At 37.0% G+C, this 20003-nt stretch overlaps 1 protein-coding gene across 10 annotated transcripts in view; it reads right to left on the bottom strand.

Moving 5' to 3' along the window:
• STAG1 (STAG1 cohesin complex component) overlaps positions 1 to 20003 on the bottom strand; it is a 187481-nt gene that overhangs the window by 86874 nt on the left and 80604 nt on the right. For all 10 annotated transcript variants that reach the window (XM_083848713.1, XM_083848712.1, XM_083848709.1 and 7 more), the window contains one exon: positions 2461 to 2537. In XM_083848713.1, the coding sequence (XP_083704839.1) occupies positions 2461 to 2537 (77 nt within the window). The remainder of the gene's footprint in view (positions 1 to 2460; positions 2538 to 20003) is intronic.

Genomic DNA, 20003 nt, shown 5'->3' with positions numbered 1-20003 from the left:
CCTGCCAGCTGAACTATTCCATTATCTATTATCCAGCTCTCCCAGAAACAAATGACTGTTGTTCAGAATGAAGTGGTAAATACAAACCAAAGGGCCAAGAAGTGGACTGGTGCCAAGCTAATCACAATTGTAATTTTAAAATCTGGTGAAGGCTCAGAAAGATTTTTTGTTTCATTATGCATTTTACCCTGCACACTAATGTAAGCTGCTCTCATTCTGTAAGTTTATATTTTGGCTGGTCTTTTTTCATGACATATGATATCCTGCTACGCAGAGAGCATTCTGAAATACTATGATTAGTAAAATGAATAAATGACTCATATAACAATTATAAACTCACCATGCTGATCATAGGATATATGAACATCACCAACTGCACCGAATTTTAAAATGTTTTCCACTGCTAACGGGGCATGCGTTTATTCCAGATTTCAAAATGTTCACTGGGTTGTGGTCTAAGATTAACAATTTCATGCTTTAATACTAAAACCCAGAAATTCTTTCACATACCTACTCAAATGTTAAGGCAGAAGACTAAATGGAAGCTTTCTGTTAGAACTGCAGAAGTTCAGAAAAGTTTTAAGGAATTGAAAAATAAAGTTTATGCACTAGTAACTGTAATTCTTTGCAACATTTTGCTTACATGTACATTCCCACCATGCATAAACACGTAAGGGAGAGACTTCTTCTCTACCTCCCTCTTTGTTTCTGACATAATCTCTTCCTGCCCTCCCAGGATGATCATACTTGGCAAAAAGGACTGAATCCTAATCACAGAAATAAAATTCATGTGCATTTCTTCCTAAATTTTCCAAGATAGTTGCACATTTTCATTGAAAGAAAGAGCCTCTTTTTCTATAGCAGCAAGATCAGACTTTTTATAACTGTACTTTTCATGCAGAGATGCTAGGGAACAGCCAGAATTGTACAGGAACTGTCAACAGGAAACCTGGCCAGAGATCAATCCCTGTCAGTGTGGATGCCCCAGCAAGGCCAATCCAGCTCTTTATCTTCTCTGAGAAATGTTTCTGTTCTGAATACTTACTTGGAAAATACATGCAGTTGTGTTCCTAACTTTACCAGATATTAAACACTTGTAAAAACACAGAGCACTGATGTGATACTTGGCTGATCAGAAGCTGTCTGATAGTATCTAAGATCTGCCACAGGATGGTCTCATCTACATGGAGAGTATCTCACAGAACACACAAAGTAAAGCTTTTGTAGGAGCAGAAAAATGTTCATATCTTCAGTTTTCTTGCTCAATTTTTTGAATCACAGCCTTGACATTCTATCTAGAATTGGTCAGAAAAAGACTGCTGCCCTACAGAAAATTTGCGTTTCAATGTTCATTTTCCTTACTAAGCAAACTGAATATTCAGAATATTTTTTATACAAGAAAAATCAAAGGAATTAGTTTTAAAATTTCAAAGCTAAAAATTGTTCATTAGGAAAACTTTTATTTTGACAGAAGATACCCAATCTGAACTGTAATATGTTTGTTTCAAACAAAATGTTTCTATCTTTTGAAAGAGAGATTTCTTTTTGTAACACTGTTCCAAAATGGTAACTTTCATGTCAAGTTTGGTTTAAGTTGCCAATTCAAATGAACAAAACATAAATTTGCACATCGAAAACAGACTGGAATGCTGCAAATGCCAAGCCTGTAGTCCTGTCTCAAGAATCCAGAGTTCTGTGTCGCATGATGGCAGTTTCAAGTGGTCAACTACAGCATCCAACATACCACCACCAACTGAACTTAGATGAGAAAATTTTCTACTGTTCTTCTTACTGCTTCCTCTTATTAATCCTCCTAATACAGTCATCTCTACTACCCAGGATATGAGCTGACAAGAATATTCCTAAAATCATTCAAAGGTACGAGAGTCTGTATGAAGGACTAGCATGGACCCGAGCTAGTTCTTGCAGCCACATGTGGCTAGGCTCTCTCATAGGCATGTAGGTGTGGTGCTAAGGGACATGGTTTAGTGCTAGACTTGGCTGTGCCAGGTTAGAGTTTGGACTTTATATCTTAGAGGTCTTTTCCAACCGAAATGATTCTATGATTCTATAGCTTGTTTCATGTGAGCTTGCTTCATGCTTTTGTGTGATAGTACACTTACGCCCTTCACCTGCTTAGGTCACAAACTTTTCAATACCGGTATTTCAGCATCCAAGGCCTACTCAATCTACAACATTGATTTTTCAAAATCAGTGACTGTAATCACCCTTCCAAATTATTTCACTACCTTCCGTTTTTCCATAATTATTCTTTCTAAAGCTCATGCTGGCCTGTTGATCCTCATTCAATATTGAAATTGCTGCTTTGCTTGTCAATATAATTTCTTATACTGAGACATTGCTTATACACTGGTTTCTTATCCACTGCATTTTTATTTTAAAACAAAAGAATACTGTAATGTATTTCATAATGTTTAAAGCACAATTTGTATAACATACCTCATCAAATTCTTCTGTCATTTTCCTTATGATTTCTGCATTTTGCATGTTCCTGAACATTTCAATTCTTACAGTACCTGTAATATAATAAGGGAACAAAAGAAATTAACATAACGCATTTTTTACATCAAAATAACAATCTCAATGTTTTTCTGCTGCTAAATTTACAGCTCAATAATACATATGAAAGAGCATTTAATGTGATTATAGAAAAAACACTGAGAAAAAATGACTCTTGAAGACACAAGTAAAACCATCAGAATGGAAGTTAGTAATATTTTCCACCTTTTTACTCTTCACAACTGAGCAAACATGATAGAGGAGCAACTAAAAACCAATGCAAGACTCACACCATATCTGCAGTTACCAAATGTTTTTAATTTTGTGTGCAAAATAAAAGTCTTTCAGTTCTATGGCCGTTATTAGTATTTCTCCACTTTTTTATGATTATAGATTACAGATATACCATGACCTCTACGTGGAGACACAAGAGTGGTTTCCAAACTGCTTAACTCAGGACCAGCATGGTTTATTACTAAGGCACAGCACTGTGTGAATGGAGCTCTGCAGACCAGAGCTAGTACAATTGCATCGTGTGGTGCTATAGTCAAGATGTCTCTCCAAAACCAAAGGCTCCAAAGGGCTCAGTCAAGATGTGAGCCGGCTCAGGACCAAAAGCGGCAACTGCAACTATGTTATTCCTTCATCTCGATTATACCATTTCCCCACCACCTGAACAATGAAGTTTACAGGAGTAACGTTTCACTGTAAATTGTACAAAGCTACCAGAACTGAAAATATAATACAATAGCAATAAATGAAAACACATGCAACTTGAATGAAATCACACTTTATATCACATTATTGCCTTTGCAACTAAACTTTGTCTAAATCTCTAACCGTATAACGTAAGTCACCATAGGGAATATTTTTTTTTGTTACTGCATTACATTTTTGCCACTTGACAGTTGTCTTTTGTTAATGGAGGATATACATAAAATTTAAGCAAACTGCAGAGCTACAATTCCCATCCCAACCTTGTTAACATTACAAAGAGTAAATCTCCCTAGTTTTCCAAAAATGTCAATTGGATTAGTAATCCACTGCATGGCTTCAAAAATTGGAAACAGAATAGTAGAGACTTAACAGCTAACACTATTAACTCTTGTACGAAGAATAAATAAAGAGAAGTTAAACATACTAAATATTGTGGGAATGTTTTTATTCCGCTATTTTATTCCATGAAAAACAAGCATTAGAAACATATGCATTTCAAAACATGCAAGCATAGTGACAGCTTCTATCTCTTAGAAGGGATACTGTTTCATAACAGAGCTTAAATTTTGATTTCTTGACTTGTTAGTGCTTGTTTATGAAATAATATTTACTTATCTATTTCTTATTAGGTTAACAGTCAAGCTCTGTTCTAACAATGGTGATTTACGTCTGTGCATGGTAATTTACATATTTTTAATAAGCAATTAGTAACGCACTATATTGATATAAAACAAGAACACAAACAAATACTACTGTATGACAGCTGAAGACCTGTTTTATCAGCTTTGAAATTACCTCTATATGTAGCTATAGTTTAAATGTTTCCCCCAACAGTGAAAGTTTTGTTTTAAATAAGTGAAACTGTTTCAATGTCTCAGCATGTTGGAAAGTGAACAGCTATTCCTAGAAATCTGTCTCAACTGCATTAATACCTCTCATTGCATGCTGTCATCTGTTCTTCTTCTGATTAGTAATAACCCTCACTGAGTACAGAAACTATTGACTGTTTTTTTATAGTCCTGATTCAAATTTTATTCATTCAATTTATTTATTAAATAACTTCTGTACAATATATAACCATGTTACTTTGTATATTTACATTGTACATTGTATATTTACTTTGTATATTTACAATATGTTACCACATTACTTTGCCAGAAAAAGTAAATATAGTGCAACTAAAATGCCCTGTTAATGCATTTCCCTCAATTCAAACCTCCCTTCGATTTAGTGTAATTCTGCTGTGGTTCTCTGCACCTTTACTCCCTAAGGTTATGGAATGTAATTATATTGTGGGCACTACTTGGTGGCTTGGATATTGTTAATTTTTTTAATGACCTCCTGCTTTTTTTTAACAGTCAAGTAAAGTAAAATTTTCCTTTGAATGCTTTCTCTAAAGCAATTGGTTTCAGGAGGTAACTGCTTAAAGGACTGCATTTTTTTTAATTGCATCGCTGCAATGCAGACTATTTATGACTAGGTCTATATATCCCTGATTCTTTAGCAGCTTTGCAGATGCAGAAACAGGGCTCAAAGAAAACTGATGGCTGGTACCAGAGGCATTCCCCATGTTACTGTCAGACAACAAATCGTATATCCTGTGCCACAACGGCAGAAACCTGGAACCTGCGCGCTGCACTGGCCCAGGGGAGAGGCTGCAGCCACCGGACTGCAGACCCCAGGCAGCCTCCTCTGAACCATGGAAAGGCTTTTACCTTCCATGACCAGAACTAAGACAGCATCATCCATCTCCTGGGCACCTAGGGACTTCTCCTGACGCTACGCAGAGGTGGTCCAGTTGAGGCTCATACAGACTCCACACACACATTTTTCCCAGCTCCCTGGGGGTATGTGCAGGATGGAACAAGCTCCCAACATCTCCTGCGGATGCCAGCGTGGACAAGAGCTCACAGAGGTGTCAGCAAGCGTTAAGAGGAGTGATGACTGACAGCATTTATCAACTCACTGTCATGTCTCATTCTTGCTCCCACTTTCTGTGACAAACCACTCTTACTGGAAGTCATGCCAAGCAAAATGAGCATTTCTACCTTAGTGGCAACAGGGAACAGCTTTGGCCTGCCCGCTGTCCCCCCTGCCACCTTCCCCCCCTCCCCCCCAAGAAAAACACAATCCTGTTGAAAATGGTAGTTTTTATAATTAATGAAAAGCTAAATTCTCTGATTTTAAAGTGAATCCTTAAACAGAATTTCTACTAAATCTAATTGAAGGTGTGGACTGTATTCCTACAGTCTGTGCCTTAGCCATGTTGCTACTAGCCTTCTATCCTCTTCTAACTGAATTTTATCTCTATCATGAAGCTAACTCTTACTATTGATATTACTATTTCATGAAGCTAACTCTTACTATTTAATGCAGATTATTTAAATTATCTTAGCCCATTGAAAGTTCTCAGTTTCAAACTTTTCTCCCACATTGTGTTTTTAAGTCTTCTCACTGACATGTAAGTCTATTTCCTTAGTGACAAAATTTCCAATGTAACTTTCAGCTAAAGACAGCTATCAGTTTAATTCATTGGTAATTAATCATGTCAGCCAACATGGCTTTTTGAAGGGAAAAGAAAAAAACATACAGATGACACAATGTAAATGCAACTACAGAAGAGAAGGACTAAGAAGGCCCACACAAAATTGCATGAATACAATTTAATAAAGCTGTGCACAAGACAAAACACACTACTTCCAGGAAATACAGCATACAGTGAACTCAGTGGCTTCAAAAAGTATACTTATACTGGGAAGAATAACAAGTTATTAGGGAAAGCCCTGCAAAAGAAAAGTAACAACAAAAACCTCTAAAAGTTGGCAATTCTGATACTTGTAGAAGAAAGGACAGTTTATATGACAGAAACAAGGCCACTGCAGAAGTGCTACTCTAACAGGCCACAGTTGTGGGCTAACGAAAACAAATTGCTCACTGGTAAAGAGACTCCTGAAAGTTGCTAACACATTAAATCCTATGATTCATAGTCAGTTTTAATCTCTGGTACCTTAATTCATGGAAGCTACAAAGCCAATATAATCCCTTCTCTTTTTGACTACTCAGAAAACTGCAAAAAAAGAAGTGAGAAAATTCCAGCTCAAGACTAAAAAGTCAATGGATATAAAATAAGTCCACACTCTCCTGCCAAAGAAGGATTAATTGTGGGACCTTAAATACACGGTGAGTGATTATTAGCTCTCAACCGCACAAACTGGTAGAACAGTAACTGGAAGAAAGATTTACAAAGGCATCAAGTTGAAGACACTAGGAGATTTGCACTGAAAAGTGTAATACGAAAAAGGCAATGCTCTCTTGTGTATCGGCTCCAAGTCAATAGCTGGGATCAGAGCACTGTGAAATTGTCAAGAGAGGGCAAGTTTAGCACAGATCTTGCTAAGATGGATGATGATTACAGAATTGCTGTGTGGGCAATATTTCTTTCCTCCAGCATCATTCCGTGTATGTTTCCTGTAACTTCCTCCCCCACTTACTAAAACAGAAATAATCCACTTCCACAACGTCCATAAAGTGTAGACTTTAACCACCTGAAAAGTGTTAATGACAAAACTCAATATGAAAGATGATGAAGACTGAGGTGAACATACAGTGAACATTATATCTCATGACTTAACCTGGGTCATAGTATACTTCCGTAAAACTTCATTTACTGTTCCCAGAAGAGAGCAGCTTGAAATTAACCAAAAATTACACACTGGTTAAAATATATATATATTTTCCTGTTACTTGCTTACCATCACATAGAAATATTATGGTAGATCTGACCTGATTGGAATCAATAGATGTTAATCTAAATGGAAATAGCACTGAAGCTAGTTGAAGAACATCCAAACAGGTGTTGAACATCCCAAATCTCATCAGGGCTCCTAATTTTCCATTAATTTCTCATCTTTAAAACAGAATACACTACTGAACCCAGAAGTCAGGATTCTAGAAAGAAGACACCCTAAACAATTGAATTTTAACTTCCCCAGCAGACCCAGGAATAGAAGGCGCTTCTACTGACCTATTCCCCAATTATTCCTGTTGCATTCACTCTGCATTGCCCTGCTTCTGTCACAAATGAAGCAGTATTCAAAAGCTAGTATCATCCTAAAAGACATAGACCTAATTCATCCTTAGAACCGCTTCGGACCATGAACTTACTCAATGAATCAGCAAGAATCCCAGTGGAAAAAAAACAAATCACAGCTTCAGGCAATTAAAATCTTTTCAACCAGAGAATCATAGGCAATTATTAGAAAGAATTCTAACAGTTTGTCTACATTTGTCCTCCTACAAGAAAACAGAAACCAAGTATCTAATGTGTCAGTTCCCCAAATAGATTTGAATGGGTTCTTTGAATTCTCCCTGCAACGTTAAGACCTTACCGTTCAACTGACACACTTTAAGTGAATTCTCTTGTTGCAGTCCAACTCTTTAATTGATCTTCCACTTATTAATTTGCTTACCAGAATATCATTTTGTTATTTTTAATTTTGTTTTCCTTATTGTATGCACTGCTCTGATTTTGTCCAGCATGCTCTTACAACTCTTGAATATTTATCTTTAATTATTTGATTTTCCACTTTCCATTTTGATTTTTAGACCATTGCATCGTACATGACTCAAGTTGCTCTTTTGCTATAATTCCTGTTCTTCCTTTGCTTTAGGTCATTTTGCACTTGGCTCTGAAGTATCATTTCTAGGAACAACAAGTTCATTCTTTTCCCTTGGTTGTGTTTCCCAAGAAGACTTGTGTATCTATGTTCCCTGTCTACTCTTGTCCTCTTTTGAAGACAATCATCACTATTGTGCTCTTCACATTGCTCTTGCAGAACTAGAAATATTCCTCTAATGACTACGCTCACTACTTTGCCATCCTGATAATGAGAATTACGTCTCATAGAAAGTGCTTTCCATTTGTGTTCTCATATCGACAAAGAGTCACCCACCGCATTATAAGAACTACTTGGACAGCCCTTGACTTGCTATGTCCTACTCCTTGATGATACCTCACTAGTTTAAGTCCCTCCATCTCAGCAAATACTGTACGTTACGGAACTATATACTGTTTTAAAACAGTAAAGCTTTTGTATCTGGCCTTCCTCTTTTTATGTCTTCTATGTCTAAACTATGTCTAAACTTATGTCTTTTTTATGTCTAAACTTCTACAGCAGAAACTCCCACCTCCTCTCTCTTTCTATTACTCCCTAGTCATTTTCAAGAGAGCTTTTCTAGATTTCAGAACAAATAAAAACAAATATTAGATAAGAGAAAGATTTAGGGGCAACTTTCTTTTCCTGAATGCTCAGATCCTGTTTCTCGGTAAAAATTCTTCCAAGCAGTTCTTTCTTTGAATTAAATGAATAAGCAAAGAAAAGATAAAGACCAGAAATGCCTTTATAGAGAACTGCATTAGCCCCACCATGAGTCTTAAGCAGTATGAGAAACATACAAATAAAACAGACTTCCATGGGATAGCAGAGAAAGTAACAAACTACTTTTTACTTGTCATCATGAAGAGATTGCTTCATGAGATGAGATTACTTGAGGACAGAGACATGTTTTTCCATAGCAATGCGATGCTAAAGTTGAGAAAAAATTGCAACAAAATCGAAGTTCTGGAATGGAGGAAACTTTGGTTGTTACAGTCCTTTCCTCATTCTTAGGGCCCTTTTGTGTGCTCTCTCCTCCCAATGCCTGACTGCCACCTACAGTTCCTACTCTGTGCTCATTACGTGTCCAACAGTGGCATGCATGTATAACACACACAGTAATTGACTGAGACAGCAAGAGGCCGTCCAAAGGGACCACTGCTAAAGCATTTCTAATTTTATGTCCTCCATAATACAACACACAGAAATGTGTTACTGTTTCAGTTTACAGATCTTTAGCACAAGCACTGAACTGCTGACCTGTCAAAACCAAATGCTGCCTAAAGGAAGATATCCAGTACGGAAACCTCAAAAGTTTACTAAAATGGAAACTGACTTAAAACAACCAGTAATGTAATAGTGACTATAGCTTTAAACAGTATCAATACAGGTGGTCAAAGGGCCCGTAAAGCTGGGAGGACTTCTAAGCTTTTCATTATCATAGGGTTCACTGCACAAAACTGGAATTTCAGTATCAAACGCTTACTATTTCCAATACCTGTGTTCAAGGATAGCTGTTTCATTTTTGAAGTGAACTATTCTATGTTATACTTTTAAGTTCAAAGTTCTGAATGAGATTAAGAAGTTGGTAACTTCATGCATACAACTAGTGATTCATACGCTCTGACTGCTCAAGTCTTTCCAAAAAAAACACGTAAGTGATATTTGATTCAGAAGATACCAGTGAAGGTAACAATTCCTTCATTACATGTACAGGAAGAAATACACCAAAGTCTGCCTGAAAATGTTACAAAGAGGAAGATTATTTGTGTCAATGCCAACCCAGTTATTTCCCCTTGACTGAAAAAATAATTATGAATTCTTACTGTAAAAAGTGATAGAAACTTGATGTGTATTTTACAGAAACTGAATCCTATGAAATTCCTAATCTCCTAGTTAGGCATTAGAATTTGCTTCTTTTTAAACAAGTATCCTGAGTGTCTGGAGAATGAAAGAGAGAAAAAATACAGAATCCAGCAGTGACCCAAAGAACTACCTACTATTACATCTGATCACTGTGCCAGACTAGAAGGTTATGTACTACAGAACCACTGGGCCTATTCATGGGTTGATGTTATTTTTGTGAAGTAATGCTTCGCAAATCCCTTAGAGCTCCACAAGCGTCAATAAGCAGCTAAAAGTCATTCATTTATGCAACACATATCCATTTTCAAAATTCTGTAATGAACTCCCTTATCTTAGTTTTTAAAGAAGTTGTCATGCAGTAATAAAGTTTGTTTTAGATTAAAAGATTAAAAAAGCAATAATAGGAAAAAATGGTCGGTTTTCATAATGGAATAAATCTTTCTAAACACAGGTCTTGACAGAAACATGCTAAACAGCAGATATAAATGCTTTCAAAGGAAGGATGAATAATGGAGCAGGCACACTTTGCCAGTAACAAAATTATTTAGAAGAACTAGAAGTAAAGCTGACAGTCACCACTTCCAAAGGATTTCATAGTAACAAAAATGATAAAAATGGCAAATAATACTCTTTAGGAAAAAAAAAAGCATGCTAATTCCACAAACTACTACTAGAAAAAGCAGCAGGCCTGCATAATTTAATGCATCCAGAAATAGCACACTTTATGTCTTAAAATTCTGATAAAGGAAACCTCTTCACTCTAAGTCAGATAATACTGTTTTAGTATAACTCTACAGTATTTGTATTTGGAAACAGTAAGCTGCTTTCATCTTAATGTTAACGTCACTGACTTTGAATAATAGAAGCCATATAATTAATAACTAAAGCCACTAAATGTAGTATTTGTAGTGAATGACTTCACAAAATGGATCCTTTCATGCTTTGTTGGCTTGAAGTAATAATTCTCACAAGGCATCCACCTTTTTGTCAGAGAACTGCAGACTTGAACAACAGCAAATGACATGAACATGAGTAAAAGCTCAGGAGCCTTTGCTATCCCAAAGGCAGTGCTTTGTTCCTGATTATGTCTTAACACACTTGTTGGAAGCATCCACAATTACAGACCTCCAGCAGCTGCATCCTGCCCTGCACTGCCTCACTTCACTGTGGTTGAACGAGCAGTCTGTGACCAAGGAGGATGTTTATGCCTGAGGAGAGAGGGAAAGCACTGACTCCAACGTATTCCTGGGTTTAAACTCCTCTGAAACTCTCCACCTGCCTACTTAGTACTGGTTCTACGATTCATTTTTTGTGAGCACTACTCATTCTTGCAGTGTCCTGCACATATGCTGGAAGGAAACTGGTTAAGTGAAACATTCTACATGGATCTGATGAAACAAAAAAATAACATAAGGACTTTTGTACTCAGTAATCGGCACTAGGTGTTAGGGGTGCAAGTTCAGGTCACGTATAAATGAACCTTGCATTGGGCAGTAGTTTAGAGTTTACCTGAGCTGCAGGTTATTAAGCCACACTGTGACTATTGTATTTAATGCTGCTAGTGGATCTATCACCTCTGAATTTATTTGTACTTTTCATCTCCCCAGAACTGTGCATCAATGAAATCTGCAGGTTAGCTCTATATTCCGTAAGAAAGGAACTCATTCTATTTTTAGAGCTGCTGCCTGATCATTTGATTTGATAAGCATGGGATCTTTTTTTTTTTTTTTTTTTGCAAGAAACAGTGAATAATTGTTCCTCTACCTGTCATTCTTTTTCCCATTGCTTGGTTCTTTCTCGAATTATGTATATTCTTTTGGAAGTGGGATAGTCAGAAATGCATTGAACGCTCAAGATGCAGATGTGATGCAAGTTTATAAGACAGACTCCCTTGTTTATAGACATAAATTTGTCCTTTATTTCCGATTCTTTACTTCACCTCTCAAAGCATTGCCAAGCAAAGAGATTATATTTCCTAATTATTCACAATGACAACAGGCTCTAGAGCAAAACAGCTCTTCACTTCATATGCAGAACCAAACTTTGGCTTCACGCTGTCAGAAGTTACTCAAATCCAGTGACAGAAACATCGGTAGTTTGGACGAAGGGCTGAAAGTTAAGCATAAGATACAACAACATAAATATCTGAATTAAGTCCATTTAGGTATATCTCTCTTTGAGAGTACTTTTATCAGGGCTGGCTTCACATCCAGGACATTAACTGCACTGCTAGCTTGCAGGCCCATAAGCTTCCTTCTGTAACGAGAGAGGCCCAGCATGTACCTGAGCTCCTCTTGCTTCCTGGGTGCGGACCTTATCAGCAAGTACAAATACCTGGTGGGAGAGTGCAATGACAGCAGAGTCAGAGGCTTCTCAGTGGTGCCCAGCGACAGAGGACTCAGACAACCAAACAAGAGCACACTAACAGAGCATAACTGTGTAAGCATTCCTGTAGCCAAGGGCTGAGTAGAAATATTACTGCCATTGCTAACAACAGGCTACAGGCATCCTAACTGCACAAGCCCCGTGCTGTTAGGCTAGCTACCAACGTGGTAGGAGCTCCTGCTGTGTGAACTGCAGCTTGGTACCAGGTGTCTCCTGTTATAACGCACAGTTGAAGTGTGGGATAATAAATAGCAAAGGCCTTGAAAACACAGAATCTGTCTGATAAACTGATTTTGGCTAAGATAAATTGCTTTGTACCAGTATTCTGTACCTGCAATGTGCCACCATACTGTCCATGTGACATCTACAATGTTTTCTACTAATTGCAATAAACCCCAGAGCAGTTTTAAAAATACTCTTTAAAGTAAAAATAATAGACCTTTGTTCCAGCACACTTCATATACTACAGATTCTTTATTACACATTCTTTTAGATAGTAAAGTTTTAATCCACCAATTTGGAAAATAATAAATAGATGATGATTATTTAACAACTGATGATGACTGATTTTCCTGTTTTATTTCCTGTGATTTTTACCAAAGTTGCTCCATGCAGGGACAAACTTACATCTACTTATTTGCCTGAGAAATCTAGAATCGTAGAATAATTTTGGCTGGCAGGATTCCTGGCTGTCAGCTAGTCCAAACCTTTCCCAATGCATGGCCAGTTAGACCCAAAGAATTTTGAGTACATCCAAGGACAGGGATCCCACAACCTCCCCCTTACATCTCCAGTTCCTGACTACCTCATGGCAAAAATGTTTTCCTTTACGTCAAACTGAAATTTCCCATGCTTCAACTTGTATCGGTTTATTGTCGACACACTGCTATGGATCTGCAAGAAGCATCTGTCTGCACTGTCTCCATAGTCTCTTATTATTTAGAGAAGGAAGCCACTGTTAACTGCATGAGAACTTTTGAAGCATGGCTCTGAAGAAATACACTTGGTACACATCCTCTACAATTTTACTTAAACCTTTTGCTGTTCCAATACATAGAAGAAAAGGATAAGAAAAACGAGTCTGTATTTGCAGCACCTATATGGTGACAAGTCATACTGCCAAGAGCACCACCAAAGAGACCACAACACCTCCCAGTTTTCTAAATCCAACCTTTGCTTTTCAGAATTCTTCATTCATCACTCTGAGAGTTACCAGGCAGTCAAACACTGGCTGGTACCTTCTCATAACATTTACCTGATGAAAAAAAAAATAAATAAAAAAAGCAGATATGTTAAAGTACAACAGTAAAATTGACACTGTAACCACTGCAAAACAGATTTGCAGCAGAAAGCTAAAGAACAGTCAACTTCATAAAAAGTAATTGCTTCACAAGCAAAGACTGGAGATACAGAAATGTCTTAGAAATAATTTAAGTCTAAAATATTTGATTATCCTGGTTAAATGAAAGTCGTCATCTGCCTGAAAATGTTTCTCTGCTTTTTTTATTATTCTAGAAAAAGAAGATGAGACTTATGGGTGCATTTCTATCTGTAATTATGCTGCTTAATGAAATCTGAACCGTTTCTTTCAACCAATCTGACAGATCTTAGATATAAAAGGTTCCAATAAATTTTACAAAAGCAGGTAGTTGAGTAGAAGACAAAGATGCTACAAACCATGACCTCAGTCCCTGGTAAGACACCAAAAACCCCTCTGAGGAAGGAGAAATACAGGGACGCTAGCATCATGAATGCCACTGCTTCTTCAAGAAAAGCTTCAAGTGGAGCACACCAACCTCTTCCACACTAGTGCTTGCTATATAGCTTATTCGGCTTCCAAAAAGTTATAAGCTTCAAGAACGTTCTGAGAGAATTACATGGCATTCAGAACTTCATCTCTCATCAAGAGTATCTGACACTATATGAGTATGTTCAACAGCTTTTGTACAGTTCAGTGAAGACAACAATGAACACAGATACGCTAGATATCACTCTTCATTATTCCTGCTACTCCTGAAATCACTTGTTTCCAGTATATTAAAGACTAAAAGCATTTACTGCCCATGATCTATGAAAATGCAATGCAAAAATTAGCAGAGCTGGCTCAAAGCAATGCCTTTATCTTCCTCTTTCCCCATTTAAAACTATGCAAGGTGAAATTTTCCTTTTTCATGTAACTGTTTTTCCTTCTTTGCTAGGAAAAAAATCCATTTTCTATTATCTGTTTGCTCACTCCAATACTTTTTGGAAATCTGAACACATGTGTGGAGGTGTTCCTTGTCTATGGAAATAATAAGAAATCGAGAAACCACCTGCAAATATGCATGATCTGTGCACATCACAGAATTAAGATGCTCTCTGCAACCTTCATTTAGTCTCATGTGTGTGCACTGTGACTGTCTAGCCTCATTAGGCACAGGGAACAGGACAGTTCTGGAAATGAACAGGGATTGTGCAGGTGAAATTATTGTATCTTGGCTGTGTGCAGCTCTTGCTACAGCCAATGAACTTGGCAGGCAAATGCAGGAAGAAAGAGGGTGGTCTTACAAAAGAAATTGATCAGGATGCTGCAGACTGCTACTTTCTTACTGTTCAGAGTTCCCATGAGTGTCTGGACAATCTAAACTATGTCAAAAATGGTCCGTAACTGCACATTCTTCATCTTCCAGGCATCTACTTTGCAGTCTCGTGGATCAATTCAAAGTGCAGCATACAAACAACTGTATCTGCATGTACACTGACTAACACCTTCCTTTGGGTATGTAAAAAAAAAAAAAAAAAAGAAAGAAAGAAAGAAAAAGAGGAAAAGCTTTCATTAGCCCTTCCTTACTGGAGAAGATTACATTCTAAGGGCCTGGGCTTGAGTCCTGCTTTTTTCCAATTGGGAATATCTATCCGTTCCACAAATTTAAGAACTTCAAGTTTCCGTTCCATGAACTTCACAAAATCTTCTAGGTACTCTGAGCCCAGTCATTAAGCAATTTGAAGATAAGGAGTAGGAAGTCAGTAACAGCCATGCTTTAAACATTTAGTATGTTATCTGGAAAAAACTCCCCACAGGGAGTGGTACAGATATCGTATTTGCAGTCTCAAAAACTTTTTTTTTGTAATCAATGACAGTGTGTGTTAGCCAGTTACAGAAGAGAGGCAGTATCTTTATTTAAAAGGGACTTAAAAATAAAAATTGGTTGAAATCCTACACAAAAAAAAATCCCATGAGAAAAAAAGGTTTCTTTTTTTTTCCTCATCAGGATTGGGCTACTACCGAAAAATAAGAGAAAGCATCATATTAAAAGTGAGCTTAAAGCAACACCAAGTGAACTTAACAATAGCTGCTCAAACACTTTGGCAGGGGCAAGAGAACAAAAGAGCACATTCCAGAGCATAAATCAGTAAAATCTGGATATGCTTGGTGATAAATGTAATGCAAGAGGGAACTGTCACCTCTGAACTGAGAAAAGACAAACTGCTGGCAGCTCTCATGACAAGACTGGAGGAACAGCAATCCTAGGGCAAATCTGAGATCATCAAAAACTGTGGAGTGGCAACTGAAGATGCAAACTGAGGAAAGACTGGAAAACACACAGAGATCACAACAGTGTTGACAACAAATTTAAGTGGGAATTTGGAAGAGGTGCAAAAAAAATGAGAGGTCAACATAGAACTTGTTTCTCAACAGTAGATATCTAGGATTCACTATCTGAGAGCAAAATGAAGACAAAGTAAGACTGACGTAAAGTTATGTGAAGTTTTGTTTTTCTAGTATTGTAAGTGATAAAGCAGTAACTAATAGAGAGTGCTGCAAGACCAATAGCAACAAATAGAGGATGAAATACAAGAGGGAATAGAGAGCTTAAGTGAAGAAATGAAGAACACTAATTAACACAAAGATGGTGGACTCAAGGGGAAAAATTAATCAAGTACCACTACGGAAAAAGATCAAAAACACAAAGGAACGCAGCAAGTGAGGCAGGCTTAATCTGGAAAATGGCTTAAATCCTTATTTACAATCTCCTCTCAGATTGCTTTGCACTCTCTACCTTACAAATATTAATAGTAGAATTAGTTGAAAGGGTGTGTTTGGCTTGAATTAAAAATGGCACTGAAAATAATCAAGTTTTACTATGCTACTAGGGCATTTCTCTGTAGATTTCCAAATGCAAGACACCACTAATGCAGTCACTTTACTCCGCTGGTTCTGTCTTACGGAGTGGTGCAAATATATTTAAAGAGGGAATATACGAAGCAATGCTTGGGCAAAATATTTTAACATAACCTACAGCTAATGTTTGATTTTGCAAAGAGCATTTATTTTTCACAATAGCTTGTAACAAACTACTCAGAGTAATTTTTTTCCTTTTGCCTTTCAGCACTTTAGGCAAACCTTTAGTTTTCTCAGTGCCCCCTCTTCCCCACTATCAGTTTAAGATGTTTGGAAATCTTAACATAAGGGTGTCTTTACCATAATATGCTCAAATTTTTAAGATCAACTGTAATGCTGAAATCATTTTTTTTGGCATAATGACACTTCCAGCTGTAACTCAGTGTAAACATAGAAAATGTCTAGCAATTTTTTTATCCTTCTTACATGAAATTTTCCTTGAAATCCATAACAGAAGCACCAAAGGATGTTATATCATGGGTCATCCACTTGATGAGATTATTCAAAAACTGAGTTACATTTTTAATTTATGGTGCTGTTCAGCAGTATATTCTGGCTGTACCATTCTGCAGCAGTGTAAAGCAGCCCCACAACATACTCATCAAATGAAATGGGTTTACTGCTATTTTGGACACTGAAGCAGAGCTAAACCAATAGGATGTACACTCATCTCAGGGAACACATTCTTTTCTTGTAGATTTTGGAGTCCAATGTTTTTTCCTCTGGTTTTATAATTCCCTGCATTTAAATCCACAGGTTTACCTCTACATCCTTCATTCCTCTGTTACAGGAAAGCATGAAACAGATGTTTCAGTTTCCCTTTCTCCTTGAGTTTTCCCTACTAATGAGATCTCAGCACATTATTATATTTTTTTTCCCTAGGATTTTTAGTACTTTTTTGCTGTTATTGCAAGCTGATAAGAGCAAAAAGAAATGCACAAAGCATTTCCCATTTTCAAAATGCCTGCCACCTTACACTGTTTCCATGAGATCAAAGTCTCAAAATACCTAAGGGTTAAATGCATTTTTCGAAATGCCTCTCACTGTTTCTAATCAGAATGAACTGCTAGATTTGCTTTACACAGGTAGGCAGACAGGAATACTACCAGGGGGTGAGGAGTGCAGATGCTCGTCTTTCCCAAAAGCACCTTGTTGCTCAGTCTCCCTTCAGAGCACTGGGATACATTAGCCACTTAGTAAGATCAATTCTTTGAGTATTACCCTGAAAGAAAGCTGCAGGATATCCGCCTGTGCATTCATCTGTGCATGTTAAACCTAGATACAATACCTGCAGTTTATCTGTAACTTGTCTCACATCTTCACAGCTTGGATATTGAACCTGGTCCACAGTACCTCTGTTGATTTTATAACCTACCACAGTCAGAGCAAAGCCAATGCAAGTGATCTCTACTATTAATACTGTATGCTACAATAAATACACTTTACTATTAAAATGCTGTACTATATTAATATGCATTAATTTACACTGTACTAAACTAAAATTAATCTAGTACATAGCTGAGATCTATTAATTTACTTTGAACGTCAAAATTCTTCCCTCCTGCCCCAACCTCTGATTATATTTTTGCCCTTTCTCCCTAAGATGTATTAAACACCTCTGCAATCAATGAGTTAAATCTACTAGGTTACCATTCATGCAGAAAAGCACTAAGTCAATGCTAAATTTAATTTTATATCCTAATTAAGGAGGTATAAAAAACAATAGTGGTGTTATATACATAATATGCCAAGTAACACTACACAGTAATACTGGCCAACGTATCAGACAATCAGAGCCATAAAGCAATATACAAAGTTAAACCAACTGCCAGTTTTCATAGGCCACCCTTTCCTTCTCAAGAAGGAAAAGTTCATACCCAGCAGTTACAAATGTACTCTGGAAACGCCTTGTGAACTGCTGAACCCAGCCACGGCTCCTTATCAGCACACTGCTTACATCTAAGCTTCATTTGAGTGCAGAGATCCCAGAAACTTAGGACAGAAGCTGGCTGTGACAGCCAAGTTAGTACATAAGAACCCTGTGAAATAAGATTTGGTCATAAAGATGGTATCAATGCAGTTTCACTCTTTAATCTCAACCAATGCATTTTTAATACAAAGAATAACTGGAATAAAACGGAAAAAGTGGGGAAAACATGGTTATGAGAAGTCCCTACAAAATTCCACATGGGAACCCAAAAGTTATGAATGATTTATACAAAGTATCTGTATCTTTATCTATACATTAAGTAATTTATTATGTCTCCAAAAAAATCCCAAGGAAGTAGCCAGTGAAGTATTAGAAAGCAAAACAGTGATAGCAAAAAAGTACCACACAGCTGAAGTACAATACCTACTGTTACATGCTACCATGGAAACCAGAAATAAAAATGGGTTGAAAATTAGGTATCAGACACATTTGAGAGTAAGAACATCCTTCACTGCTATTCGACAAAACAGCTGGCAAGTGCTTGTTACGGGCCTGGGCTGGTATCTTTCCTATTGGTATGTTTTTTACATTCTGCCCCAAAGAAGCACGATATGATAATTTAGAGTGTTTGAAAATATTTACAGCTCCAATGTACTCCCCCCCCCAAAAAAAAAAGTTTGACATTAGTATAACTCCATGTACACTTTGTAAATTAAACTTAAGTCATGGCTTTAGTTATAAATTGTCAAAAAGTATATTCAGTAGTGAAATATCATGTGAGTTAAGTTGGCAGAGAATAAGCTATACTCTGCATACATCATCAAGAAGTCAAATCTCTGGATCAACTATAAACCTTCCTTACATTGGTTGTAATACTAGCACTGGAAGACTGGTGTGTCCGGTAAAAAAAAATATATATATATATATATAATTTAAGAACAAAGAGCAGATTAACTCATGCATGTTTCCTGTACCTTTACCATTAAGATTAAACCCTTTGTAACTCAGATAAAGAATTCAAGACAGTTTGAATCCCTTATGGTTCCTTTGTTAATCAGGCCATAAAATTCCAATCTATTACAGAAATACCCACAAGTAGCACCAGCAGTAGCATATATTTTCTTCTGTCTATTAATGGAAAAGACTTCATCTTCTGGAAGCAAAGTCAGTGGTAATTGGCTGAAAAGACTTACAGTTCAACAGCTGCTTGGAAAATTATAAATCAAAGTGCTCTCAATCCATAAATCAATCTTCTTATAATTCAAGGCAAAAAGCTACTCTGACAGTGGTCATTTACCCATTGGCCAAATAACACAGCAAGATACGAAAACAAACTTACACCTTTCCTCTGAAGCTGACGAGAATGTGCTTTACCGTTGTTTTACCACCAGTGACCTAGCAGTATGAAATTATGATTTCTAGTCACACATAATACTCACATTCTTCTCACTTCAAAAGTAAATGTTAGTACATTTGATTTTCTATTTTGGACTGCAAAAAAACAGATTTTCTCTTTTTGTTAAATCACAGTTCTAGAAGAACCACCTCACTGCAGATCTGAAGTAACTCGTCTTCAAAGACTTGAAAGAAAGGATTTTAATGATTTCCACTACATTCCCCACCGGTGTTTGCTTCACAAGAACTGAGATCTTCAGCTGACTCTATACTCTGAAACCTCCACACAAGAAATTCTGTTGCAAGACTTGGTGTCAGGGTAGAAAGGACACTTGGTAACTTGACTGGCCCAGCAACCATTGTCTGTTCCTTA

The sequence above is a fragment of the Anser anser genome (genome assembly GCF_964211835.1).
Source record: "Anser anser genome assembly, chromosome: 9".
Taxonomy (NCBI): Eukaryota; Metazoa; Chordata; class Aves; order Anseriformes; family Anatidae; genus Anser; species Anser anser.
Note: the sequence above shows the minus strand (reverse complement) of the source record. Positions and strands in the feature narration are given on the sequence as shown.